Source organism: Vicugna pacos, chromosome 15 (genome assembly GCF_048564905.1).
Source record: "Vicugna pacos chromosome 15, VicPac4, whole genome shotgun sequence".
Classification (NCBI taxonomy): Eukaryota; Metazoa; Chordata; class Mammalia; order Artiodactyla; family Camelidae; genus Vicugna; species Vicugna pacos.
Window position 1 is genome coordinate 10,002,992 of NC_133001.1, and position 27,968 is coordinate 10,030,959.

A 27,968-nucleotide genomic window follows, 5' to 3' on the forward strand; every position below is an offset into this window, starting at 1 on the left:
GCACCGTTAGATGGACGGTGCAGAGTCCAGGCCAGAGCTCTGCCTGCCTGGTGGAAGGAGGGGGGGCCTCACGTGCTGGGGAGAGGTGCTGACTCAGAAACCAGCCCCACGGCGGCTGCGGTGTTCTCCCAGCCTCCTCACTGGACGACCAGATGCATCCTGGCTGGGCGCACTAGTCAGCTCCAACTTCTCTAAGATCTGGAAGAGAGCTTAAATAGTCATAATCCGCTTACCGACATCTCTTTCCATGCCTTTCATAACATCACTTCTCAGCTGTGCTGTAGGAAGAGGAAGGTACTGAGACCAAGCCCCAGTGCCTTTGCCTGGCGCAGAAGGTTGAGAATGACAGGGTGGAGCGTGCTGTACTCAGGCTGCTCTGTCCGCTTCTCGGGTACTTTGCTTCCCCAATGAGGGCTGAGTCCAGTGAGGTATAATTTGGTTAATTTCCTTCCCTTCCCAGACCAGAGATTGGGGTCTGGAAGACACCAATGTGTATTTCCTTTGGCCCAATCATGCCTGTTATTCTTTTACAAAGAAATCTGTGGGGTGAGGTTTGAGAAGTGGGTGAGACGGGTGGAGGGAGTCAAAAAGGATAAACTTTCCAGGTATAAAATGAATAAGTCACGGGGATATAATATACTGCATGGTGACTCTACTGAATAATACTGTACTGCAGATTTGAAGGTTGCTGAGAGAGTAGATCTTAAAAGTTCTCATCACAAGGAAAAGAAGTCTATAACTACGTATGGTAATAGATATTAACTAGACTGATTGTGGTGATGGTTTTGCAGTCCACCCAAATATTGAATCAATTATATCACACACCCGAAACTAATGTGATGTATGTCAGTTACATCACAATTTTAAAAAAAAGAAATCTGTGAGGTCCTTTTAAATTTTTCTTTCAATTCTCTAGAACTCTCCCATTCCTACAAAGCTTCCTGAACCAGTGAAAGCCAGTGAGGCAGCTGCAAAAAAGACCCAGCCGAAGGCCAGGTAAGAAGTGCCTTAGTGAGCATGCGTCCTCCTCCAGTTGCTGGAGGAGCAGGGAGAGGCGTCTTGTGTTTCTTGATTCTTACACTGCCAGGGCCAGAGGCTGCACAGAACAGGAAAGGAAGCTGTGTCTCCCTCAGGGAGAAAATTTCTTTGGGAGTGCTAGTTGGAGTTTAGTGCAATACAGTGATCTACATCTGAAAGAGACTGGAGAACGCCACAGCTGTTTTCCTGTGCTTGGGAACGGGCGACAGCAGACCTTAAATACCGCTGACACCAGTGTCCTAAACCCGTTTCCTGGCCTCTGTTTAGCCTAGTTCACCACCCTTGTCTCCACCTGCCTTTCCTTCGGACTTTCTGTGGCTGCAGCCACATGAGGGAAAATACAGGTCAAAGTACTGAGTCCACAAAGCACTGAGTCCACAAACAGCAAAAAAGCCTGTGGATCTTAGCTGATCACATTCTATGTAACCTAGTTCTTCCAAGAAAGCAGACCAAGAGAGGAGTAGTCAGGAAGCTGGGTTTTACTTGGGAAAATGCCCCTGTAAGAGAAAATAGGGAGGGTGTCAAGGAACCTGGGGGAGCCGTCAGAAAGCGAGTAAGTCTGACCCAGAGACAGGGAGGAGAAGGTTGGCTTGAAGAGACCTGGACTGCCACACACTGTAAGGAAGGTGCATCAAAAGTGATGGGGTGTCCTTTTCTTTAGGAACGGATCTGCCTGGATGTCCCTGTGTCTGGGACATTAAGGCTGAGAGCAGCCTATGGGAAGTGTGGCCTCAGGGCAAATAGGGCAGTGGATTTCAGGAGCGCAAGAGCTGGGGCACTAGGTGTTTTACACTCTTGTCCTTGAAGGTCTTGCAAGGCACGTCCTCATGGCTGCCACGCCTTCCAAATGGTAGACTCTAAGGGTAGTCCAGATGTCTCTACCCCACTCTTCCACCACACTCTCACAGCAAGGAAACCTTAGCACAAACGGTATCAACAAAGCACCCTGATGGAAATATGTGAATTTTAATACAGCAGTAAAATAATTTCTGTGTGTTAAAAAGTTCTCCAATATTTGTAGAGTGCCCGTTATGTGCACTGGACTATTGCAGACATGGCTCTAAACTAACAGACTTTGTTTTTTAACAAACTTAGCCAACTGTATCCATGCTGTTACTTTATAGCCTGTTTATTTTTTAGTAAGCCTACCATCCTTACCCCTAGGAATTGCTTTGGGGGCTGATTTAATTACCTTAGTGTTTGAGGCTTATGGCCGTCTTGTACTAGGCCCAGACATGGTATGTAAGGAGGCTACACAAAGATTCATTCCCACAAAGCACACGCATTTATAAAAATTGTAATACGCATTGACACTTGAGTGGTACTCTGTTGTATAGAACGGAAAAAAATAATACCTACATCAAAAAAAAAAAAACTATTGGCCTGTAGTTTTCTTTTTTGGTTGGTGTCTTTGTCTGGCTTTGGCATCAGGGTGATAGTGGCTTCACTGAATGAGTTTGAGAGTATTCCCTTCTCTTCAGTCTTTTGGAAGAGTTTGAGAAGGATCGGTAAGAGCTCTTCTTTGTATGTTTGATAGAATTTCCCAGTGAAGCCATCTGGTCCTAGACTTTTGTTTGCAGGGAGGTTTTGCTGTACACCAGAAATTGACACAATATTGTAAACTGGCTATTCTTCGATAATCTTATATATATTTATACACACACACACACAAAATACCTACGTCATGAGGCAGATACGAGCATCGAACGTGTCTGTGACTATGAAACTTTTATAAACTCTAGGGTGCCCAGACGAGTAGTTTGTATGGACCTCAGTAACACCACAGGAATATATACACCCCACAGCCAAGAGATTTGGGTCTGAGTTGCCCTATGTATCACTTGCAGTGATTTCGTTTACATTGTGATTATTTGCCCCTCCGCCCCGAGAGGCGGGTTTTTCTTTCCCTGTTTCTAAAGTAGCCACTGTTCATTGAGGCATCACGTATACCAGATACCATACTAGGTACTTGACATAAGTAAGGTGACATTTTCCCCCCTTAAAACAAACCTGTGGGGCTCTTGCTGTTCTCACTTTAGAGATGAGGAAACAGAGACAGAATTCTTAAGGGGGTTTTTTTCTTTCCTTTTTTTTCAGAATTGTTAAGTTTAGAGATGAGGAAACAGAGACAGAATTGTTAAGTCAGTTGCCCAAGGCAGTCAGTCAATCCGTGGTTAGTACAAAGACCCAGAACTCCAGCATCCACATTCTTCCTACCCTGCATGTTAAGAGGTTTGCCCAAGATCACACGGATAGGACAACTCAGAGCCAGATCTCCTGGCTTCGGGGTTTGTATTTTCTTGCAAAATTTGAGGTCCCTTCGAAGTAACATTTTGTGCACTCTTCAGTTTATAAAATGGTTTCACAGTCATTGACACGTTAGATGTTCACACCCACCTCATAGTGTGGGTATTATTGTCTCCATTTTACACGTAGGGGAGCCAAGGCTAAAGAGGTTCAATGACTTGCCTGTTATCACAGTTAGTGGGGAGCTAGAGTTCAAATACAGTTTTCTTTGACTCCAAATCCTGTTGTTTCTATAAATGTTGCCCTTAGGAGACCAACGTGGAAGTTCTTGGCATTTGGTTTTCTGCAGAAGTCTGTTTACCTCCCCGACTCTTAGCTTGATCTTTCTTACCCCTTTCTCCTCTTTATCAGCATCCATCCTGTTTTCCTTTCCACCTCCCTTGCCCAGGTCACAAGCTCCCCAAATGTGACAGCTTTTATATTACCAGTTCTCTACCCAGCACAAGAGCAGGATGCCGTGAAGTGCCTCAGGGTCCAGGACGGGCATACCTTGGAGGCACGTCGTGTGGAGGGATGTGGGGCTGGCCGCTTTGCTCCCCAAGTGGTCTCTTACAGAGGCTGTGCCAGGCATATTCTGAAAATACTCATTAAGCTTGTTTATTTGGGGCTTCACCTCGCCTATTACTCCCTAACGTGTATTTTCAAAGGACAACCACTCTGCTCTGAGTGAGGGTGTGGCCAGCTGCCTGCGCGGCTCTAAATCAAGGGAACCTACCACCTGGGCTTTGGCCCCATCACAAGGAGCAAGTGAGCTACACCCTGTTTGATTTGGGTTAGATTTGGCCATGAGTACCAGAAAGTGCAAATGACAGTGGCTTATATAAGATAGATTTTTTTTTTTTTTTGCCCTTTCAAGTAAATGACATCTCGGGGCAAGCAGTCCAGGGCTGGTATGGCACTTCTGTTCCACAAAGCCCTGAGGTACCCAGGCTTCTTTAAGCTCATCACTCTACCATCCCTATGGTTGTGGCCACGTCCTCGTGGACCAGTATGGCAACATCCCTCTTCAAGGAACAGCCGAAGAAGAATAGAGACAAAGAGCATGCACAGAGTTTCTTAAGATTTCTAGAAACCGCCACACAGCAATCTGTTTATATCCCACGTGAGGTCAGAACTCACACGCATGGCCACACCTGATTACGAGTGAGACTGGGCAATGTGATTTTTATTCTGAGTGACCCTGTGCCCGGCTGAAAGTTATATGAGTACCATGGAGAAAAGTGAATGTGTGTATTGGGGGAAATGAGGAAATGGAGTTCCTGTCACACTTCCCAAATCTCTTATCTTGAATTATTTACTTATTCCTGCTAGTTGCCTTATTGGATTAACTCATTTGTATGCTTTTTATTAGAGAGAGAACATGTTGACAGCTAGTTCTAATCAAGTTTGAGTCCCTCTGCATCTGAAAACCACCTGCTTCAAACCCCTCTTTGCATCATCACCCAAAGTGTATTCTGGGAAATCCTATGAAGTTTTAGGCAAAAGAGTCCCAAGATCAAAACAAGTCTGACAAACATCGCATTCTGTATAACGTTCTCTTGCGGTTTGCCATGCACAGTCACGCGTGAAGTTTCGCTAGAAAGAAATCTGCTCAATGTATTTTGATCACTATGTTAAAACTTATTTGCCCACCTTTTAAAATAACATCTAGTAACACATAATATCCTGTGGAATACGCTTTGGGAAATGTTGATGAAGTGGGCCTGGAAGGTTTGAATGAATGTGAAGGTGAAAGTTTGTCCATCACATACTCTTGTCTTCCCTTCTCCATTTTCTCACACTTGAACAGGAATCTGTTTTTCTTTTCCTTTTCTTTTTCTAGGCTGACAGATCCCATTCCCACGACAGAGACTTCAATTGCACCCCGCCAGAGGCCGAAAGCTGGGCAGACTCAGCCCAACCCAGGAATCCTCCCCATCCAGCCAGCCCTGACACCTCGAAAGAGGGCCACAGTTCAGCCCCCACCGCAGGCTGCAGGTCAGTAATGAGTTTGGTGTGAAACTTGGTACACCTCCTGGATGATAGAGAAGTCCTGGATGATAGGAAAGCTGGTTTGCCTTGGAATGGAATCTAGAGCACATAAGCAATAATGGTTTTCCTTGAGGAACAAGAAGTGAGCTGCCAGTGAAATTGTACAGGAAGTGACTGGCAGAAGGGAGGGCCTCCCACTGGGCTCTGCGCTGGAGCTCAGAGGCCACTGAAGCCTGACGTCTCTATTCTTTCTAGTCTTGGCCCTGATTTTATGACTTTGTCTATTCATTCCATACCTACACCTTTATTTCATTTGCCTTTAAAAAAAAGACTTTTTTTGATACAGAGGAATTATTTTTTTTTTAGTTTTCTTTTGTGGGGAAGGTAATTAGGTTTATTTTTATTTAATTATTATTATTAATATTTTTAAATGGAGGTACTGGGGATTGAACCCAGGACCTCACGCATGCTAAGCATGCGCTCTACCACTTGAGATAAACCCTCCCCACCAAGAGGAATTCTTTCTTTAATGCTCTGTCCCTTGAAGTATCTGTCATCTCTCCGTGTTTTGACATTCTGTTTCTAATGAGTTGACTGAGTTTACTTTCATAAAGAGAGTTGATCGAAATTATCAAGTAACTGAATACAGCCATCGGTCCCCTCACCAAGAAGCTGCTGTTGGTGAATTTGGTGGCCGTTTACTTACAGTCAGGCATCCAGACCGGGGTTGTGTAACATGCATGTAAAACATCAGAGTGCTTTTGTCCGCAGCATGCCAACAGTGCAGAGCCTGTGTTTATGTTCAGTAGCATCAAAGGCCAGTTGAGTAGATCGATTCTCGGCCTGTGGAGTAAAAGAATAATGGACTAAATGGGATGGTGAATAAGGGAAGACTTCCTGCGGGAAACAAGTACTGAGCCCTGTTACTAAACTGTGTTTTGAAAAATATGAAGCACGTAGTTTGGCAAGAAGAAGGAAGGACCTTTCAGGTGCAAGGACAGCGAGGAGCACGTGGATCTTGGGGTTATCTGGGCCCTTATCGCCTCCTCTTTCTTGCTCTGGCAAGAAGGAAGGCCAGTTTTGTTTGGAAGAGTTTTGAGCCCTCATATGGAGTTTATTCTGTTTGCAGGATCCAGCAATCAGCCGGGCCTTTTAGCCAGTGTTCCTCAACCCAAAGCCCAGCCCCCGCCCAGCCAACCCCTCCCGCCGTCCCAGCCCAAGCAGCCCCAGGCGCCGGCCGCCCCGCAGCAGACGCCTTCCGCTCCGGCCCAGGGTCTGCCCGCGCAGGCCCAGGCCACACCCCAGCACCAGCAGCAGCTCTTCCTCAAGCAGCAGCAGCAGCAGCAGCAGCAGCCACAGCCGCAGCAGCAGCAGCCACAGGCACCGCCACCTGCCCAGCAGCCGGCGGGTGCATTTTACCAGCAGCAGCAGCCCCAGGCTCAGCAGGTAAGTCAGGTGGACAAGATCTGACATTGCTTCGTGTGTGCCCAGGCCCGCCAGGTACAGGTGTCTTCCTTGGGAAGCCCTGGGAGGGCAGAGAGCCCTTACCCGTCACATCGCTGTTCCTCACAGATGTAGCCACTGATGCGTGGCGCGGTCGGGCCATCCCTGCATCACTCACACCCCTCCCACCCTCCTCCCAGGCCCCGGGGAGTTCTTCACCCGACTGAGGAGCCTCGGCAAGGGAGCTATTTTCCAAGGACTCTTTATTGGTTCTTTTTTTCCCTAACATAACACCACTATCAAACTGAAACAAAATAAGTATTTCTTATTATCACCAAATATCTAGTGTTTAACTCTTTGTGATATGTCATAATTTAAATTGATTTGTATATCTTTTCACATTCTTTACTATGAATGTATTCATTTTATAATGATTGATGTATCTTTTAAGTCCCTCTTTTATCCATAAGTGCCTTTCTCCTCTCCCTCCCTACCTTTGCTACTCTTTTTTTTGAAACTGGGTCATTGGTCCTGTAGAATTTTCCACGTTCTGGATTTAGTTGATTGCATCCCTGTGGTGGTGTTTAACATGTTCCACCATCCCCTGTGTAAACTGGTAATTTCTTGGGGCCTCTCAATATTCGATGCAGTTTGATAGTTCTTTGTTCTTCTGGTTGTATCATATCAGGAGACACAGACAGTGGTCTCTCCTTATCTGTGGGGGAGGTGTTCCAAGACCCCAGGTGGATGCCTAAAACCATAGCTAGTACAAGACTCTATATATACCATGCTCTTTCCTATATATACATGCTTGTGATAAAGTTTAATTTATAAATGAGGCATGGTAAGAGATTAACAACAATAACTAATAATAAAATATAACAATTATAGCAATGTGCTGAAATGAAAATTATGTGAATGTAGTCTCTCTGTCTCTCAAAATATTCTTGGGATGATGTGAGATGATAAAATGCCTACTTGATGGGATGAAGTGAGGTGAATTGTGACATAGCATGAGGCTACCGTTGACCCTCTAACCACATGTCAGAAGGAAGATCATCTGCTTTGGGTGATCCTGGATCATGGAGCCGTGACAGTGTCGATGGTTGCATGTCAGGAGCAGACGACGTCAATGGTTAAGGATCCCAGGCAACTCCAGAGAGCTGCTTCCCTTGAAGGGAAATGGAGTTTAGAGACTACAGTCTCAGTGCTAGGAATACTCATTTAGTAGTGAGTTGGTTATTGTTTTTAGACCTTTTCAGTGAACAGTTACAACATGTTTTGTTTTGCTAATAGAATATACACAGTGAATTCAAATTTATTCTAAAGCAGATTTGTAATTACGGGATTTTTTTGTTTAACGTCTTGGACTTTATATTCATATTTTTCTCATCTGGAAATCTTGATTCCTAACAACGTTAGCATAATTTCTTAATTGATTTATAGTTTCAAGGTAACAATACTAATGTAATTACTGAAAATGGTGTAAGATTTCTTTGCCTTTTTTACACTTCGAATATTTAGTACATTTTTGGGGAGTTTGGCTCTCGATTTGATATAGAGGTTTTGCTTTTGCCTTTTAGTTACTGCTTTTTAAATTTTGGTTGAATTATGTTCCGTGTGAATGTAAAATATTTACATAGATTCAAAGTTAGATCTGCACAATTCTATCCCCTCCATCCCATATATAGCAGAGGTAGCCCTCATTTCTAGTTACCACCTGAGAGTGTTCCCTTTTAAGGGTATATGGCATAGTTTATCCAATCAGTCCCCTGTTAATAGACACTTGGTTCTTTCTCTGTTATGAGTTAGCAACTATTTATTGATGTCTGATTTTTTGCTAACCCTTTAACTTTGCCTCAGTAGGCAAATTATATCCTCTCGGTTAGCTTTATAACTGAGTAAAAATATTTGGAATGTTCAAAGACATGAACTTGACTTTTGCTTATCAGTAGGCCCTTTCTTGAGCTCCGCTTGTGTGCCTGACACATTATTCTTAGAGTAGTAGGGAGAAAAGCAGAATTCCTGCCCTTAGGAAGTTTACAAAAGAATATAACTTCAAACAATGTTACCAATATAAAATATCATTAAGTGGTAGAGTATACTGAATATTTTTTTTTTACATTTTTATTGATTCATAATCATTTTACACTGTTGTGTCAAATTCCAGTGTCATACTGAATATTTTGAATGTTTAAAGATGGGAGTTTAATAAAGAGAGCTACTGGGAAATAATTTTCAGAAAGGCTTGAGATGACTTAATAGCTGGGTTAACATTTAGGTTATTTGTTTCAATGTCATCATTGCTTCATCCTGTTCATGTAGGGAAGAATTTTAATCCTGGCTGTTTCCAAATCCCTTTATAAGAGGGATAACTTCTGTGACTGGGAGATCATTTATTACCTTCTGTTACACTCCAGCTAGTGGAGTTGCCGGACTTACAGTCGGGTGGATGCTCTCAGGCCAGGTGCAGAAACCGCTTGGAAGCCAGTGTGCAGTGCAAGGGGCGGGTAGCGCAGTGGATGGTGCCTGGCAGTGTGAGGTGCTGCTTTGTTTACCGTAACACCCTGAGGTTCCCCTCCAGAGTTTTCAGGCCAAGCTCAAAGACTCCTCCCTGCCCTCGCCTTTGGCTTCAGCACTGGTCTTAGCTGTTACTGAGACATTCATACTTTGTGGAATACGGTTCTGAGACAGGCTGCTGTTCACGTCCTCTTTTCTTGCCACTTTCTCCTGCTCAGTTTCAGGCAGTACACCCAGCCGCCCAACAACCAGCGATCACCCAGTTCCCTGTGGTGTCCCAGGGAAGCTCTCAGCAGCAGCTGATCCAGAACTTCTACCAGCAGCAGCAGCAGCTGCTGACTCAGCAGGCTGCCTTGCAGCAGAAGACCGCGGCGGCAGCCGCACCGCAGCCCCAGGCACAGCCGGCCGCAGCCTCCCAGCCACCCCCTGCCCAGGAGCCAGTGGTGAGAATCAGCCAGAGTGGGAGCATGCAGTGAGGGCTAGGGAGACGGTGGGAAAGGAGCGGCGGCAGCCGCTGTGGGGCCCTCTGGACTAAGGCGAGGCTGCTTCCCCACCCTTGTGGTTAAAAATAGTTGCTCGTTTCTCCATATAGCCAGGAAAAGGATGAGCTATTCTTTGGAGGGTAAAGGTTTTAGAAAAATGATCCGAGACTGCTGATGAAGATGAACTTTGTTACTTCTCACTTTAATATTAGACTGGCAGCAAGAGCTGTTCATTGTCTTTGTCCGGGCCAGTGTTGGACAGTCAAGGACCTAGGCAGAATCAGAGCCAACCCCTTTCCCTTCTTCAAGGGGGCAGTTTAACCACCATGGCCTTTCCCATCTTGGGAGGTTCATGTAGGCCCCCACCTTCACCCTGAGTCCTGGCAGTGTTGTGTTTATTCTTTGTCGTGAATGATATTACTGGCCACTTCATTTGAATCTACTGTGCCGCACCCTTCAGGGACCTACTTGCTGAGACCGTTTGCGGGGGCCTAATTCCCCTCTGGGCACCAGAGCCTCTGACTGTTGTTTGAGCCATCTTGTCAGTTTAGGAACTGGGCATGTTCACATCTGGATATTGGCTGAGTATAGAATCATCCTCTTCTAATTGACCTCTGTGGTTACATCCTCAGGCATGTGGTGCTTTGGCCTTTAATGACTGCCCTTAATTCTGTACTCACATTTTTCTGAGCAACAGTGGTAGAAAATTTTTGAGTGATAGAAAAAGGCATTTTACATACCCAGCTGATGGAGTATCATAGCTAAGCTCTTATTCCCAGGGAAGTCCAACTGCTAGAGGAACGAAGGAAAATAAGAGACCATCTTTCTGAAGATTGATTTCTGATAGAGTTTTGTTGCTCATCTTAAACCAGAAAACCTACATCCCTTCAGAAGGAAGCAGTGCTGTAAATAGATTGTCTTCTTTAAGTCTCAACTAAGTGTGTATTCAGTGTCTTTGCACCTTCGTTTCTGAAACAGCTCAGTCTTCCTGCAGGTGTGTGGCAGACAGCTACTCTATATTTTTAACAAGAGATGAAGTTCCTCTTGTTAATGGAAAATGAGTTTTTAAAAGATTATTGTGTCAGATAGCTAGTTGAGATCTTAACTATCAAGTCCAGTCTTCATTTAATAGAATTGGAACCTGAGGCCTAGGCTAGAAAGAAATTACCCAAGACACACAGACTGGTGGCTGCAGAGCTGGGACAAGAACCAGAGAATCCTGATCTTTTTTCAAGAATAATAACAAATGCTCATCCAGGGTGATAGCATGATCAACTCCACTGACTATACACTTTTTATGGGGTCCCCCTCTGGTATCCCTGACAAGAGTATCTGCTTTCTTGGGAATGAACTATGAACCTTCTCCTTCCTTGGATGAAAAAAATACTTTGAACACTTTGTTCAGGGGTAGTTGGTTGAGGGTATAAAGAGGGAACAAGAGCAGAATGTGCTTCAGCAAGGAACCAGAGCTTTCCAGCTTTAACCCATCCCTTTCTCTGATGACCCTTTGTAGGACTTACCTAGAGAAGCAATATATAAGTAAGTATATATATAAGTAAATATAAAGTATACCCTGCAGCCATTTCTCAGCAAGAATCTGCAAGGGGATGGTGGCCATAGCCCACAGATGTTTATTGCAGTCTTAATAATAGCCAAAATCATGGAAGCCACCTAACTCGTTCCAACAACCCAACTGTGCAGCCATTAAAAATCATGGTTATAAAGTCTGTATAACTGTTTGGAAACGCTCATGAGGTAATGCAAAAGGAAATATGAAATTATGGGAAAGGTATGTACTTGAAATAGACTTATATATAAGATACCAAAAGATAAGAACATATTAGAGTAGTGGAATGGAAGTCTGGGTGGTTTTGCCTCCTTGTCTATATTTCTTGATGGGGTGGTACTCCTTTTATCGTTAAATATGTTATTTTTTTTTTAAAAAATCTTTAGCAAAACAGACATCAGAGTCTACCTTGCTTCTCCTTCCCCTGGTCTGTTTCTCCCTCCTCCCCCATCCCAATCCCATTTTTGGATGAGGAAGCATCATGGTGCAGGAAGGAGAGTTCTGAGCAGTAGTTAAGAAACACAGATTCTGTCCTCAATTGATCCTGTGACCTTGGAGCAAGCACTTAGCCTCGGGAGGCCTTGGTCTGGTCTCCACTGAAACAAGAGAGTTGGAATCCACGTTTGCTTTTAACTCATCATTTTGAGAATCTGATGGAAGAGAAAGCTGCCTGCCTGACAGGGTTGTTGTGGGGAGTGGCTGAATGGGTGGCAGCCGGTTTGAATTGGTAGCTGTGATAGAATATGGTGTCCTCATGACAGAAGCATCTATTCTTCAGTGTGCTGTGTGCAGAGAATAGGCAAGAGGAGTGGAAAATGTTCTCCAAGTAGTCTAGAGTCTTCAAATTAAAGGGACTCAAAAGTTAAGTACCCTTTTCAGAGTAATGAATGTCTTAAACTCTAAGAAATAAGCAAATCTAGTTCTATACTTAAAGCCCTTCTGGGCCCTGTGGGTACTGGCTTTAGGTTGGTTGTTGCAGGTGCAATTCTGGACCCCAGAGGAAGTTGTGGCGGTGGGGCTCTGATCTTCTTCACAGAACACTCTGCTTCTCGCTCAGAGATGCAGTCAGCTACTCTGCCCTCTAACCTTAATTTGATCGCTATTAGAACCTTCTGTTGTATCATTCATTTGATTGATGAGTGGTTGTGTATTCACATATGCACATAGCCTGCCTCAGTAAAACTCAAAGTCTAAGTCAGTATAAGGACAGAAACTCCCAGGCTGTCAGCATCCTGACCTAAGTAGTGGACCACTCTAGTTTCCTGACTCTCTCCCAGGGCCTACCTTTGAAGACACAGAATGTGAGAACCAAGCTACATCATGGAAGTGCAGCTCCAATCTGAATGAGGGACTGGAGGGAAAGGATAATTCAATACCGGTGGCATTTAATATTCTAAGTCCCCTTTTCTCTGGATTGAGTTAATTAAGAAAAGGGTTAAGTGGCCTTCTTAACATTGTTTTTTCTTCGTCTTCTTGATATAGCACTTGTACTTCAGGACTTATGCGTAAAGACTCACCAGGTGGCCACAAGGATATTCCCTCCCGTTTGTTTTTCTGTGGCGACAGTGTGTCCTGCTTTCTGAAAAAAAGCCCACATCTTAAGAGTCCTTGAAATTATTAGATCAGTCATTATCAAGGGCTTTTAAAATTGTGTCTTCTTACTATATTCTCTACCTGGTTCTTCAGTACCAGTTCTGAAATGAAGAGCAAAACAGGTTAATCCCACTGCCCTAATGCTGTACATTTTCTCAGGACTTGGCACAGAAATAGAGTCTTATAGACCCATCCTATCAAACAGAGTGTCAACAACAGAACAGAACACGCACTGCCATTTATTAATCACAGTGGAATTTGCTCTAACTTATTTCTAACAGTCTGAGCTCTGTCAGAAAGTTAGGGGTCTCTTAGCAGAAATCATTCAGCTCAGCTGTGTTTTAGCTAAAGGTGTGCCTTCATTGGCTTGTGATGTGGTAGTCGAATGCTTGAAGCCTGCCTTTTGGAAGCATTCTGAATGAGTTCCTAAAGCAGAAAGTGGTCCTTTAAGATATTTTCTGTATCTTTAGAGCTAGGCATCACTTCTGCCGTCTTTGGTCTGGGTTGAGTTGCATTTGGTTACTCTGTATATTATTGCTGATGAAGATTGAAATATATATCTAAGTACCAGGTAAATACCATGCAGCTATCAGGGTCAACGTTGCAGCTCAGATGGTCAAAGCCTAGTTTTTTTCTTACCGGGTGTTATTGATAAACAGAGCCATTTGAGCCGTATGTTAGCCCTCATGTAGCATTTTTTGTTATACTTGTCTGTTTATTCTTTCCCCTTTTTTTGGGAACATTTTCATCACTCTCCCTGGAAGATTCAAGCCCCAGTAAGACAACAGCCAAAGGTTCAGACAACGCCACCTCCTGCCATCCAGGGACAGAAACTCGGATCTCTCACTCCTCCATCATCCCCCAAGGCCCAGCGTGCTGGGCACAGGCGGATTCTCAGTGACGTGACCCACAGTGCGGTCTTTGGAGTTCCTGCCAGCAAATCAACCCAGCTGCTCCAGGCAGCTGCAGCTGAGGCCAGTCTCAATAAGTCCAAGTATGTAGTGCTTCCCCTTTATCCTCCTGACTGTTGTGGGGAAGGGCTGCCGTGGGCTGTTGCTGTGTGAGTTTTGCATATGTATGTAGATGTGTGTAGGTATGTGCATAGTGGTGTGTGTCTGTGTTTAATAAGAAACTGCATTTTCCTGGAGTGTATAGATCAGACTGATCTTAAATAATTTTCTACTTGCCTCACTGTTTCCATTCTCTCATCCATTCCATACCCTACAGAGTGTTTTCTGAATTCTTTTTTCCTCTTTTTTTCTAATTTATTTAATTTTTTTGTTGGGGGAGGTAATTAGGTTTATTTATTTATTTTTAGAGGAGGTACTGGGGATTGAACCCGGGACCTTGTATATGCTAAGCATGCGCTTTACCACTTGAGCTACACCCTCCCCCCTACATTTTTCAATTTTTTTAAAAAATTTTGGTTTGAAGTATAGTCAGTTTACAATGTTGGGTCCATTTCTGGCATACAGCATAATGTTTCAGTCGTACATACACATACATATATTCTTTTTCATTATAGGTTACTACAAGATAGTGAATATAGTTCCCTGTGCTGTACAGTAGGAACTTGTTTATCTTTTTGATATACAGTAGTTCGTATTCTAAATTTTTGGTCTGATCTGACCACTTCCCTCTGTGTTGAAAACCTTCCATCGGCTCCCCATTGCCTGTGGAATAATATCTGGACTCACTGATGAACAGACCACGGCCTGTCAGATCGCACTGGTGGAACTGTCACTCTCCTCCTTGTCCACTTAGGAAATGCTTATTTGTTCATCAGGATGCATGTCAGCGGTTATCTTTTCTTTGAGCTTTCCCCTGTTATCATATGTTATTTTGCCTGAACTTTGTTTTGAGCCAGCATCACACTGTATTATCATTATTTATTGTATGTCTACCTGACCTAGCCTGCAGGTTTGTCCGAAACAAGCACCATGGCTTAATCAACCTTTGTCAATCCAGTGACAGGCTCTGTGCCTGCCGTAAAGTAGATTGCAGTGAGTGTTGAGTAAGTGTAATTTCAGACCCTCAACTTTCACAGAACCATATACTAAGTGAAAAATCTTTAAGTTATTAGCTAAATGCAAAGAGCATCAAGAGAAACTTTAGAAGAAATTTAGTTAATGATACCTGGGAGCACGCTATGGTTGTAATTGTGTTTATTTCTCTTTAACTGTGGTGGTGACCACTGGTGGTGGCCCTTCATTCTGTGCCTGCCAGATCCTGACGGGTGAGAGGCAGCCTGAGTAGGCACCAGCCCCAGCCCCTCTGGGGTCAGTTGCTGTGAATGTTACAGTCACCACAGGATATACGAGCCTAAGAACAGATTGCTTCAGGATCCTGAAAGAACTCACAGATGCGACCAAAAATCTAAGCAAGAGAATAAAGAAGTAGTGAGAGACAGTGAACCATGAAAGAAAGGGAGACATTTGTTTCATTTGGTGGAAAGGGTGTCTGTGGAAACTGTTCCATTGCCATGGAAAGAAAGCCCTTCTGGAAAAATACTGTGGAGAATAATGATTTGACTCAGAAAATCATTTCATCTTGAAACAAAGAGAAAATAGGTTGGCCCTTTTCAACCTTTGTATGTCTTTTTATTTCGTGGGGGTGGGAACCTCTCTAGGTCTGCAACCACCACTCCTTCCGGCTCCCCTCGGGCCTCCCAGCAAAACGTTTATAATCCTTCAGAAGGTCCCACGTGGAACCCCTTTGACGATGACAATTTCTCCAAACTCACAGCTGAAGAACTGCTAAACAAGGACTTTGCCAAGCTGGGGGAAGGTGAGTGGTGTCTTTTTGTGATTATGGAACCTTGACTCTATGGTGAAAATGCATGTGAAAATAGAGGCTTGGGTCTTTCTTTCCTTCAAAGGATTGATTTTGAAGTATGTACACACATCAATTTGTATTTTTACCAGAGCTCTGAAATCTTTGCGTCCTCAGAAATCCTGGTCTGTTATGGGTGGCAGCAGGAGAGTGGGAAACTTTTAGGGGTGAATCCGTAGCATAGATCGGAATGATGGTGTCAAGCATGTTCACTCCTTGGAGGTGTGTGACGGTCGCTTGTCCTAAGCGGGTTTGTTGTCTTAGAGAGTCGTAACTGCTCCCTCGTGAGACTGTGCCCTCATGTAGACACTGAATCTTTGTGATCAGAATTTTCTATTACTGTTGACTGACCATGGAGAGGAGATCAAATAAATAGAAGGTACCATTTCTGTCGTCAAACCCATAGTCTTAATTTGGAAGGCAGAGAGAGAGGAGGGCATAGCTCAGTGGTAGAGTGCGTGCTTAGCATGCGCAAGGTCCTGGGTTCAATCCCTGGTACCTCCACTAAGAATAATAACTAAATAAACCTAATTGCCTCCTCCCCCCAAAATAAAAAATAAGTAAGTTGGAAGGCAGGATACCCATTTATGGACGTGTGTGCGCACGGACACACACACACACACACACCCTCTAGAAAATAACAGCAAATGCCCTGGGAAGATTCTACAGTTCAAAAGGAGCACCTCAGTGCAAACAACAGCAAGGGGTAAAGAGTGATTAGAACAGAGTGAATAATACCAACTTTGACCAAACATGTTAGCTTTATCATTTTATAGATAACATTTTTTAAAATCCATAAACTTCCTTGCCTTTTTGAACACAAGATGGAGCATAGGATTTAACTTTCTTTGACATTCATTGTCACTTTGTTTCATTGTTATGTGAGCCAGTTATTGTTCTAGGCTATAAACGAATATGTTCGTGGACTATTGAAAACTGTAGTATTTTGCACTTGATTAAATGACCCCCAGGTTTTTAAATTCTTGTATCTGTTTTTAATAATTTCCTGTCTTTCTTGTTGTTCAGCTGTTGGCTTTTACATTAAGCCGTTGTCCTTGTGCCTGCTCAGAGCATCCCACTAGGGCCATCTCTCGTCTCATTTGCTCTCTTAACTGCTTCCGACATGGAAAACGGATCATCAAACTCATTGAAATTATATAGAGATAAATCGATTCAGACTGAAGGCGAGAGGCATTCTGCTCTGAGCACTGTGCTTGAACTTTCGGGCTTCAGACTTCCTTTCCTCGGCTGTTCCTCAGCTAGTGCAGCGACTAGACAGGGACCTTTGAATAACCAAGGTGTTGCCAGAATGCAATAAAAAGAGTCATGTCCAGATGTCAGTTTGGAGGGTGCCCTTCGCCTCCGGCAGGTGTGTGCATCATGAGATTCCGCTGGAATGAACCGAGCGGTGTTTTGTCCCTCCAGGCAAACATCCTGAGAAGCTTGGAGGCTCAGCTGAGAGTTTGATCCCAGGCTTTCAACCAGCCCAAGGTGATGCTTTTGCTGCTCCCTCATTTTCTGCTGGACCTGGTTAGTATGGCAAACACCTGAAACACAAGACTCGCTTTTGTTACCTTCACACTGGTTTCCAGTCCACAGATAACCCTAGCTTGCCAGTGAGCCCCAGATCCTGGTGGTATAACGTATTTTCCTTTATTCAGAAGATTTCCTATAAAAAGGTAGGGATGAAAAAAAAGTCTAGAAGTCAGTTTGAATTAGAATGGCAGGGTGATCTGGCAGCGATGTAATTTACAGGATTTGTTCTAAGTACACAGACATCTTTTTAAGCAAACATTTCTAAATTTCAGGAACATCACTCTGTTAATCTCTTGTAACTGCTTAAGTTCCTTGGAATGACTTGAAGAATTCTAAGAAATATATGTTCTATCCTATATCTAAGACTCTACTGTGCTGTGTTTTTGTGCATGTGTGTGTGTGTACTAATGGGGAGAGTATCTTTTGAAATGAGACTTTTAAAAAAAATTCTGCAATGATAAAAACCGAATTTTCCCTTCTATTAATAAATACTATACATATTCAGTAATTTGTAGAAAAGCACAGAGAAGACAGTTAAAATCCCCATGATCTCAGCCCTGAGAAGTTAGCTCAGGGGTTCCATTTTGATGTCTGTTGGTGGCTTTTAACCTTTTTTAGGGTTGCAGATATCTTTGTGAATCTAAGCAAAGTTACAGATTTTCTCCCTTATAAAAATGCATGTGACCCTAATTTTGTACACAGTTTGCAGCCTCTGCTTTTAACTCTAATGTACATCTTTATGGTCATATTTTAAAGCCTAGTTTTTTTAACTTACAAAATTTGGCACATTTCGCCCACGTCATTAAAGAAGCTCCTAGAATAAAATTTTTAAATATCTACATTATATTCCTTTATATGGATATAGCCTAATGTATTTAACGAAGTATCTCTTTTTCAAACATTAATTTGATGTCAGTATTTTACTATTACAAATTCCTCAGCAATGGATATGAGGTTTAGAATACCTCCCTCAATTTTTCTGCTCATAATAAGGCAAATTTGGTAATATTTTCCTAGAAAATCATCTGCAGTTTAAAATTTTTTTAAATTAAGTAGGGAGTGGGTATAGCTCAGTGACAGAGTGCATGCTTAGTATGCCTGAGGTCCTGGGTTCACTCCCCAGTACTTCCATTAAAAAACAAATAAATAAACCTAATTACACCCCCACCTAAATAAATAAATAAATAAATACATACATACATACATACATACATACATACATACATACATACATAAATACACAGAAACAATAAAACAAAACCAAACAAGTTGAAAAAAACAAAGTAGAAGAATACATTTAAATCTTTTATAGTATTTTCTCTGCATACATCAATTAATTGTACGCTTTTGTGTTTCTCTTTTTCTTGGTGATTCTAGCTACAGATTTGCTGTTTTATTATCTTTCAAAGACAACTCCATAAAATCTACTGTTTTTCTGTCTGCTGATTCTTCAACTTTTGCTTTTATCTTTTTGATTAGTTCCTTGTTTTTCTTAGGTTCACTTTATTGATATTAAAAAGAATGCCTAGTAAATTTTTTAAAAATTCTTTTTAAAAATAGTGAAAGTATTTAGAATTTTTCTCTCAGTGTAACAGTTACTTTCAACCAGCATGAGAGCAGGGAGGGAGGCTAATTATAATCTCCAGGAAGACCTTTTTTGCAAATATCCCAATATTCTCTTTTCTCCTTCTTCCTCCAATTGCCCACCCTACCCCAACCTTTGAGGATTACACTGTTATTGAGAGTGCATTTCAATAGGTGTGTGTTTCCCTTGTAAGAGAAAACTGAAGTTTTAACCATATCCCGTAAGTCTTCATATGATGCTCTCATTTTTGTTAGTATTTTGGAATAGGCGTTGGAGTCATTTGGAAGGTGTGCTTTTTAATATTGAGTAGTTAAAAATTTCTGTGTTATTTCTCATTTTTAGCTTTGTTGTCCAGTCTATGTCATTTTTAAATTTCTTGGTATTTTGTTCTGATTTGAAGTGCTTGCAGTTTGATATGCCATGTCATTGACTGGATATACCAAATGTGTAAAGCATTGGCTACTGTCCCTGAGCTAAAACATCACAATGTTGACCATTTATGGAGCTGGGTCGGATGTAGTTTCCCTGGAAAGAGGGTCATGGAATAAGCTCTAGGAGGGTCTTTGCTGCTAAATCCCAGCATTTAGTTCAGTGTTTGGCTCAGTCCAGATTTGTTGAATGAATGAGAGGGGTTGCTTTTTGCCAAAGGATTGGAGCTTGGACTCCTCAGTGTTAATGACAAAGCTTTCTAATCATTTTCCATCCACTCCCAGTTTTAGTGCCTAATTCTTGCTTATCACCCATGGTTATGTTTTGTGGGTTTTTTGTCTGTTTGAACTGCTTTTTAAAGAGTTGTTTATTGTTTTTATTTTTGCCCTTTATACTCACTTTGAAGGCTACAATCGCAATTATTTTTTTAAGGACCTTACAGGCTCAACCATTAAAAAATATAAATTTGAGTAAAGTTGTAACAGCGATAACAGCATATGGAGTACATGCAGCATGCTCAGCCCCCTGGGTAAGCGCTTTTATGCGCCTTTTCTCAGGTGATCCTTCACAGCAGCCCACGAGAGGCTAAGTGACCTGCTCAGGGTCAGAGCTGGAGAGTAACAGAAGAGAGATTTGTACCTGGCGGCTCAGTACAGAAGCTGTAGTCGTCACCACATCTCAGAAATCCATCAGTGACACTGAGCTCTTAAAACATTACAAAACATCTTCACGTTTTCCTCTTTTTATTCAGTATTTTTCTGTGAACATCTGCGTATTTTCCTGTCATTCATATTAGTAGTGTGAGTTTTTTTTCTATGATACCTCATTCTTTACAAATGAAAGAAAGTCATATCTAAATCCCAGAAGTTAGTGTGTCCTCTTTTGTACGAATTTCAGGGTGGCACCATTTGCTGCAAGTTTTCTAATCAAACTTAAAATCTTCACTGATTTTAAATGTTCTAACCAGCCAAGGGAGGAAGTAAGCAGGAAATGTGGTAATGATCTGGGGAGGATGGCCCAAGGGCTGTTGTTCACATTTTTAAGGTAAAAGCTGCAAAAACTATGTCCTCCATACATTGGAGGAGAAACAGGCAGACAATTCAAACTTGACATTTGCTTCTTCATTTTAAATATTTTTCTGCTGATTTTATATACATTCATTTGTGAAAATTTTAAAAAATGACTAAAATCCTAAAGAAGCAAGATTAAAAAAACTCATGACCCCACTCTAAGAGGAAAGCATCGCTAACATTTTACAATATTTAACGTCATAGGTTTATTTCTGCATACGTAGTTTTTCAAAAATGAATTGTAATTTGTGTAATTCATTCTTTTTCTTTTAATGTATTTCATTCTGTCTCATTTTAAAATATTTCGGAGACTTAAGAACTTGATTTTACTCTTCTCTTCCTTCATCTACCATTAAAGAAGCTTAGTTAAATGCCCACTTTAATGATATTCTCGAAATGACAGAATTACAGAGACCAGGACAGGAGTAGGAATGGATGTGACTATAAAATAGTACAAGTAGAGAGGCGTTCTTTTGTTTGTGGAATAGTTGTGTGTCATTGTTGTGGTGCTTGGGCTACTTTGTACATAACATTGAATTGCAAGGAACTACACACACACAAGCAAATGAGTACGCGTGAAGACTGGTAGAAACTGAATAGAGTTTCGCTGGCAGAACTGCAGCAGTGTCAGGGACATCGGGCTACAGCTGTGTAAGGACTCACCACTGGGGGAGGCTGGGTGAAGGGCTCACAGGGCTCTTTGTACTGCAGCTTTCTATGATTCTATGATTGTTTGAAAATAAGTTTTTTTTTAAAGCTTCTTTATGAAAGACTAAATTAGATTTTAATTCAGGAACAAACTGAATATTAAAATGCAAGGTAAAGAATGGTAAAATAGGAAGCGGGAGACCTGGGTGTTGATCCTGGGACTGCTGCTGGACCTCTGACTAGTCTCTTAACTTCTGGGCTTCATTTCCTTTTCTGGAAAATAAGAAAATTGTTCTAGAAAATCCTGAGATTCCTTCAAGCTCTGATACTCTATATGGTGTGTAGATTTCTGTAAGTTTGCCAAATACAAGATGAATGCCAGTAATATGGTAGATATAGTCCTGACGTTAGGGCTTGTCTAAACTTGCAATAGGCAAGAAATCTATTTCTGCCTCTGTCTGCCTGCCTTGCACTGCATTAGACACTTGGTGATAGACTAGGACTCAGTCCCTAAAGGACCTCAAGAGGGTAGTGGGTTACACAGGAAGTACCTATGCATATCGTCTCAGTTACAAAATAGACAAAGTTTGTTTACATTACCAAAACGTGTGCTAAGGATAGTAATTGCTAGAGGAATTGTGAGAGATCACTGTGGATGGCAGTATCCAAGGAAGAAGTGGAATTTCAAGTGAATGAGTATCCTGGTTTTATCATTAATTGCATCTCAGAGTATGTTGCAAGGCCAGATTATGTATCTCAGGCATACTTTGCTGTTACATTGGATTGTATCCAATCATCCCTCTATATTTGGCCTATAAGTTTTGACTTACTCTATAACTTGAGTTGGGTTAGCAGAGGGTAAATACATCTCGATTTACTTGATGTTTTCTGCTTTTCTCTTTTTTCCTCTCCTTGACCCTTCCTTCTCCTCCAACCGACTCCAGCTGAAAAAAGGAAGGGTGGGCAGACTGTGGATTCTAGCCTTCCTCTTCTAAGCGTATCTGATCCTTTCATTCCTCTTCAAGTTCCTGAGGCACCAGGTAGGTAAATAAAACTGATCTGAAGTTAAGTTACATCCCAGGACCTATATAGTTTAGTATAGTAATTGGCTTTTGAGTGACTTCCTGTTCCTATTTTGCTATAATGTGCTTGGATTTTTGTACGATAGAAATACACAATAAAATGTGACAGGGAATGTGAGTCAGGAGCCCTGGGTTCCACTGCCTTCCACTGTCTGGGCTTGGCGCTGCATCACTGAAGTAAGTAGGACTGCATGAGTCCTCATCTCCCCTGAGGTCTGCCATGTGCTGATTTTTAAGTAAGCAAATTAAAAAAGTAAGAAGTGGGAAAGAAAAAAGAAAGAAATGGTTAGTGTGGTCTGACTGACACAGCTTTTGAAACAATAATCGGATGCTTTCCTTTTGGGTTTCGTGAATGGTAGCGATTTCTCTTCCTGCCCCCCTCCCCATCCTTTCGGGGCGAGGGGAGCACGGCGCGAGGAACAGACAGACGCTGCCCTTTCTCTTCCTGATCAGTCTCTTTGAAGAAGCAAATAGAGCCAGCTCCTTCAAAACAGCTGACAGTCATTTTGCTTCTGATAGTTTTTTTTTTCCTTTTTCCAATTCTTACTCCTGCCAATTTCTTAGTCTTAAACTAAAAGAATCTGCTTGGTTTTTCTTCTCTCCCAAAATGTTAAAGCGGTTTATGGGTTTGATTGCCTCAAGATTGGAAGTGATTGTGATGATCGTGTCCTCTCCTTACTGAGACAGACCGCAGCTAGGTTACCAAGATGGTTTTTGTTCCTTTAGGTCGTCTGTTGACCCTTCCAAGAGGAAGCAAAAATTTGCCTTAATCAGGTAGCATTGTGTAACTTTATAGCTTGCTGGACCTGGAGGTGGGTCAAAAATGTCTAAAATCATTAAGGAATGATTCAGTATAGGGTAGGTAAAGAAAAGAGAAGAAAGGTATCAGATAGAGGTCCTTTTCTCCGTTGTGTCCTTTGGGTGTGCCTGACAGTGCCTAGGCGGGGCTGGTTTCACGCTGAAGGCTAGAAAGGATGAGCTGCAAACTCAAGTTGGGGCCCACTGGCCTCTGTTCCCTCCCTTTTGTAGCAGTCATAGAATCAGACAAGGAAGAGGATTATTGAGGCATTCTCCCTTTGACATTCCTTTCGGTCCTTGCCTTGCTCTTACGCTGGTAGCTCATGAGCTGCAAGAAGCTGGAAGGGTGGCCTCCTGGCACAAGCCGGAGGATGAAAGCATGTATCAGCCGTGTCAGTCCTTTGCACTCCAGTGTGGACTTCTCAAATCACTGAGCATGAAACCCAGGCTTCTTTCTTACCATACTGGCAAGGCCCTGACTGGTGTGGCCCTTGGCTGCCCCTCTAACCTGAGCTCATAGCATCCTTCCCTTCAGTCTTTCCTCCAATGGGCTAAGCTTGTTCCCACCTCAGGGCCTTTACACTTTCTGGGCCTCTGCCTGGAAAATTCTTCCTTCTTGTCATTCGACATTTGGGTCTCAGCTTAAATGGGCCATGTCAGAGAGGCCCAACATGGTCCCACAGGCACTCTCAGTCACTCCCCCTGGCTTTTTCCTTCATAGCATTTAGTCATGACATTGTCCATTTTCACTTGTTCATTGCCTCTCTTTCCCGACCCGAATGACAGTGTCCTGAGGGAGGGACCTTGTCTGCCTTATTTGCCCCTGTGCCGCCAGTGCCGAGAACTCTGCCAGGCATAGCTGGCAAACAGTGAGTATTTGCAGATTAGATAAATAAATAAAACCTGAGGCTGAAAGGCTTTGGGCAGTCCCATTACCCTCCATTTCTGTCCCCAGATACCAGACACCAAACTACTGGCTCCATAGCCTTCCGTCTGTGCCTCTGTCAACCCCCAGCCCCAGGGGCTTCCTACCCACCCTTTCAGGATGCATTAACAAAGGCACAGCCCACGGCATCAGGAGGCTGCCAGACCCTGGGATGAGAGTAGTAGCTTGGCTCAGCAGAGCCTTCAGCTCCCTCCTTTGATGATGCTCTCCAGAACTTGGGCTAATTATGGCAGGTTACCGCTGTGTCTTTGATTATTTTATTTAACACTCAGCCTATAGCACGTCCAATTATATAGCTCCTTTATTCAAGGCCCCTACATCCTTCCTTAGCGTCTTGAAATGCCCAATGAGGCAAGGGCTGAGTTTAGTGTCTCTGGGACCTTGGCTGGCTGGAGATTTCTCTCCTGCCCCCTAAAGGAAGCAGTGTGTCACTGCCTCCAGCCCATGGTGGACGCGGGTCAGGTGTGTTGGCTGGCTGGTTGGTTGGTTTTGCATACGTGCTTGCCTCCCACACTCAGCCTTCCTGATGATAAGAATCATGGAACCTTAGTCTCCTGATAACTATGCCTTTTATGACTTAACATTTTATTTTATGCTTTTAAAATGTTTTACGTATAATTTCCTTCGATCACACAAATTGTACAGATTGGTGGGTATGTCAGGTAATCTCTCTCTTTATGAGTGAGGAAGTAAGGCCTTAGAGCGGCTGTGACGGTGCTGTTCCTGCTCCGCCTTCCTCCACATGGCCCACAGCCCCCACGCAGGGAGTGGTCGTTTAGGGACAGATCCAGATCTATAAAGCCTTTGACCAGACAGCTAAATTTAAGGTTTAGGGAAATACAAGAATGGATTTGAACCTGTAAGACCCTGGTTCCAGCCACTAAGTAGCAAGGTGATTTTGATCAGATGACCCAAACTCTGTGTTGTCTTCCTCCTCAGAACTGGCGATAGTAAAACCTACCTTATGGAGTGGCTTTGCGGTTCAGATAAAATCACGTATTTGAAATTGCTTTGTGAACTTTAAATTAGTATAAAGATAGGAAGTGCTTTCACAGCTTTGTTCCTGGGTTCTTTTTCCCAGTAAGACAGTCCTAGTTGCCAGAAAGTCTTAGCAATGATATTTTTCTCTTATAGAAATGAAACTTAGTTGGGAGGGTATAGCTGAAGTTGTAAAGCACATGCTTAGCATGCATGAGGTCTTGGGTTCAATCCCCAGTACCGCCTCTAAAAATAAATAAGCCTAATTTCCTTCCCCCTCCCCAAATAAAATAATTAAATAATACAATAATAAATAAATAAAATATTAAGAGAAGAAACAGCTCTTTAAAAAAAAGAAATGAAACTTACTCTTATAACCTATGAGCTTTGCACAACTGAGAGCCATTAAAGTATAATTCCTTGATATTAATGACTGTTGAACTGTGGGTGAATGGGGCACTGGCTAATTGGATCTTTTCTTTCTTTCTTTCTTTCTTTCTTTCTTTCTTTCTTTTCTTTCTTTCTTTCTTTCTTTCTTTCTTTCTTTCTTTCTTTCTTTCTTTCTTTCTTTCTTTCTTTCTTTCCCTCCTTCCTTCCTTCCTTCCTTCCTTCCTTCCTTTCTCCCTTCCTCCCTTCCTCCCTTCCTCTCTTTCTTTCTTTCTTTCATTTTTGTTTTCCAAAGCATCATAAAACAAATTTTTGTAGAAAACCTGGCATAAAAAAAATCACAGCACGAGCATTTGTGGACTCAGAGTATTTCATTATGCTCCTATGCCATGTGTTCATTTATTTTGTTTTTTATTTGCATTAGGGAACAGATACCATAGAGGTAGTCCCAGAGTTTTAAAATATGGTAGAGAAGATTGAAGAATTTGCTGTGAAAATTGGTGGCAAGGTTTAATGATCTTTTAGAATCATGGTAAATATCCGTAACACAGACTTTCCCGTTTTTAAGTGGACAGTTCAGTGACATTAAGTGCATCATACTCTTCATGACCGTCACCACCATTCATCCACAGACCGTTTCTTCATCTTGCAAAACTGAAACTTTCTACTCATTAAACGATTTCTCATTCCTGCTTCTGCCACCCCAGGCCCTTGGCAACTACCATTCTACTTTATCTCTCTTTATGAATTTGACTACTCTAGCTCCCTCACCTAAGTGGAATTATACAATATTTGTCCTTTTGTGACTGGTTTATTTCACTTAACATAATCTCCTCATGGTTCATCCATGTTGTAGCATGTATCGGATTTCCTTTTTCTTCAAGGCTGAATAATATTCTGTTGTGTGTATGTTCCACATTTTGTTTATCCACTCAACTGTTAATTGACACATGGGTTGCTCCTAGGGTCTGGCTGTTGTGAATAATGCTTCTGTAAGCATGAGTATGCATGTATCTCCTCAAGACTCAAGATTCTCTGGGGTATATACTCAGAAATAGAATTGCTGGATCCTATGGCAATTCTGTTTTTCGTTTTTTTGAGGAACTGCCTTACTGTTTTCCACAGTGGCTATGCCTTTTTACCTTCCCACCAGCAGTGCTCAAGAGTTTGAGGAAAGGATTTTTATAGCAGCCCCTCCATACTGACCTTGCAACATCAGTGTTCCACAAGACTAAGCAAGAATGCATTTGTTACCCCGTAAGTGCCACTTCCTAGAATTAACAGCGTTTTTTAAAAAAGTGGTTTCTGATTTATTGCACTCTGTCTTCACTTAAAAAGTAGGCAAGAGAAGCCATGTTTTCTTAGTGGTTTGTTAGTCAAGAGAGGCGTTCCTCTCAGAGCGATTGGCTTGGCATCTTCCTCACTTCCAGCTGCTGTCTGGTGATACTGAAAAGTCCAGGGTTGACCATAGTGTGTGTCTTTGCTCTGGAAAGTTTATCTTCCCACAGACTCAGTTCTCTAAATGGACTTGGAATGGGTCGTGGTGGTTGGCTTTTGATTCCAGCTTGCAGATGTCGCAGATGGTTTAGTGTCTGGCTTCTCAGCGATAGGAGTTATTTAGAGTGACTACAATTTAAAAACAGCATGTCTTATTACAAAACTTCAGGGCTTACGCCCCAAGTCAGACAAGATGTAAATTTCCAAAGCCACAAAAACTGTAGCAGCCAAGACATCTTTTTTCATGGGACTTGCATGAGGCTCTTTGGTGTTTGTTCGTTCAATCTGCTTTCCTCCTCTCGGTCCTCGTCCTATAATTAGGGTTGGAATAAGCCTTGAGCAAGCCCTTAGTCTCCGTAGCTGTGTAAATAGATGTCTATCCTCACTTTTGATATTTTAAAAGAGAGAAAGCTCACAGCTTGCAGTCTATCCCAGTCTTCTGCCAGGAAGTGGTTCTGATCATCTAACCTTAGACTGGTTTATGAAAGATTTAGTACCTTCTTGCCTTGAGATTTATATTTTCAATGACTAAGTCTTGAAAGGAGAAATATAAGAATCTGAAATGGATTAATTCCTACTTTCAACTCTAGCCACTACCTCCTTCTCTCTTCTCGTAGTCCCTTTGTGTTAATGCCACATAATTAAACATAATACCACTCATGTTTAATAGGAGATGGGAGGTGCTCAGAAGAGGAGACCTTTCCTCTCACTTCTCCCCTTAATTGCAAAGTACTAACAATCCTCTCCTTTAAAAGCATGCTTGATTTCCACTATCCAGGCTAACTAATTCTGCATCCCATTTTTCTCAGGGAGTCCACCTTCTCAGTCTTTGGTTTTAACCATGATTTCAGTGCTTTTCTAAGCTCTTAACCTGACTCATTTTTATTCGGGAGCCCTAGAGACCTAAGAAGGAACAGATTGTGGTCATGGGACCACTCATTTTTAACTCATGCCCATGTCATTTAGGAACCCTCTCAGTGTCCTTCTCCGCAGTTATTATCAGTTCACATCTCCAGTTTCATCTCTAAGCAGTCCATCTTCTTCGTCTTTTTAAAACAACCTTATTGTGGTATAATTTCTGTACAGAAAACAACACATATCTCAGATGTACAATTTGATGACTTTTGTTAGATGTATACACCTGTAAAACCACCACCACAATCAAGATACCTAACATTTCCATCACTCCCAAGAGGTACAAATTTCAAACTCCCAATTTATCCCTTTCCACCCCCTTTACCCCCTGGTAACCGTAAGTC

The 27,968-nt window shown here is 42.4% G+C and overlaps 1 protein-coding gene across 8 annotated transcripts in view; it reads left to right on the top strand.

Moving 5' to 3' along the window:
- Positions 1–27,968, top strand: part of AAK1 (AP2 associated kinase 1) — a 193,419-nt gene that overhangs the window by 138,817 nt on the left and 26,634 nt on the right. For 6 of the 8 annotated variants that reach the window (XM_072937596.1, XM_072937600.1, XM_072937601.1 and 3 more), the window contains 8 exons: positions 917–996; positions 5,168–5,322; positions 6,446–6,762; positions 9,498–9,722; positions 13,686–13,915; positions 15,551–15,708; positions 17,179–17,283; positions 21,966–22,061. In XM_072937596.1, the coding sequence (XP_072793697.1) occupies positions 917–996; positions 5,168–5,322; positions 6,446–6,762; positions 9,498–9,722; positions 13,686–13,915; positions 15,551–15,708; positions 17,179–17,283; positions 21,966–22,061 (1,366 nt within the window). The remainder of the gene's footprint in view (positions 1–916; positions 997–5,167; positions 5,323–6,445; positions 6,763–9,497; positions 9,723–13,685; positions 13,916–15,550; positions 15,709–17,178; positions 17,284–21,965; positions 22,062–27,968) is intronic. The other 2 variants (XM_072937603.1, XM_072937599.1) reach the window with 1 other exon arrangement.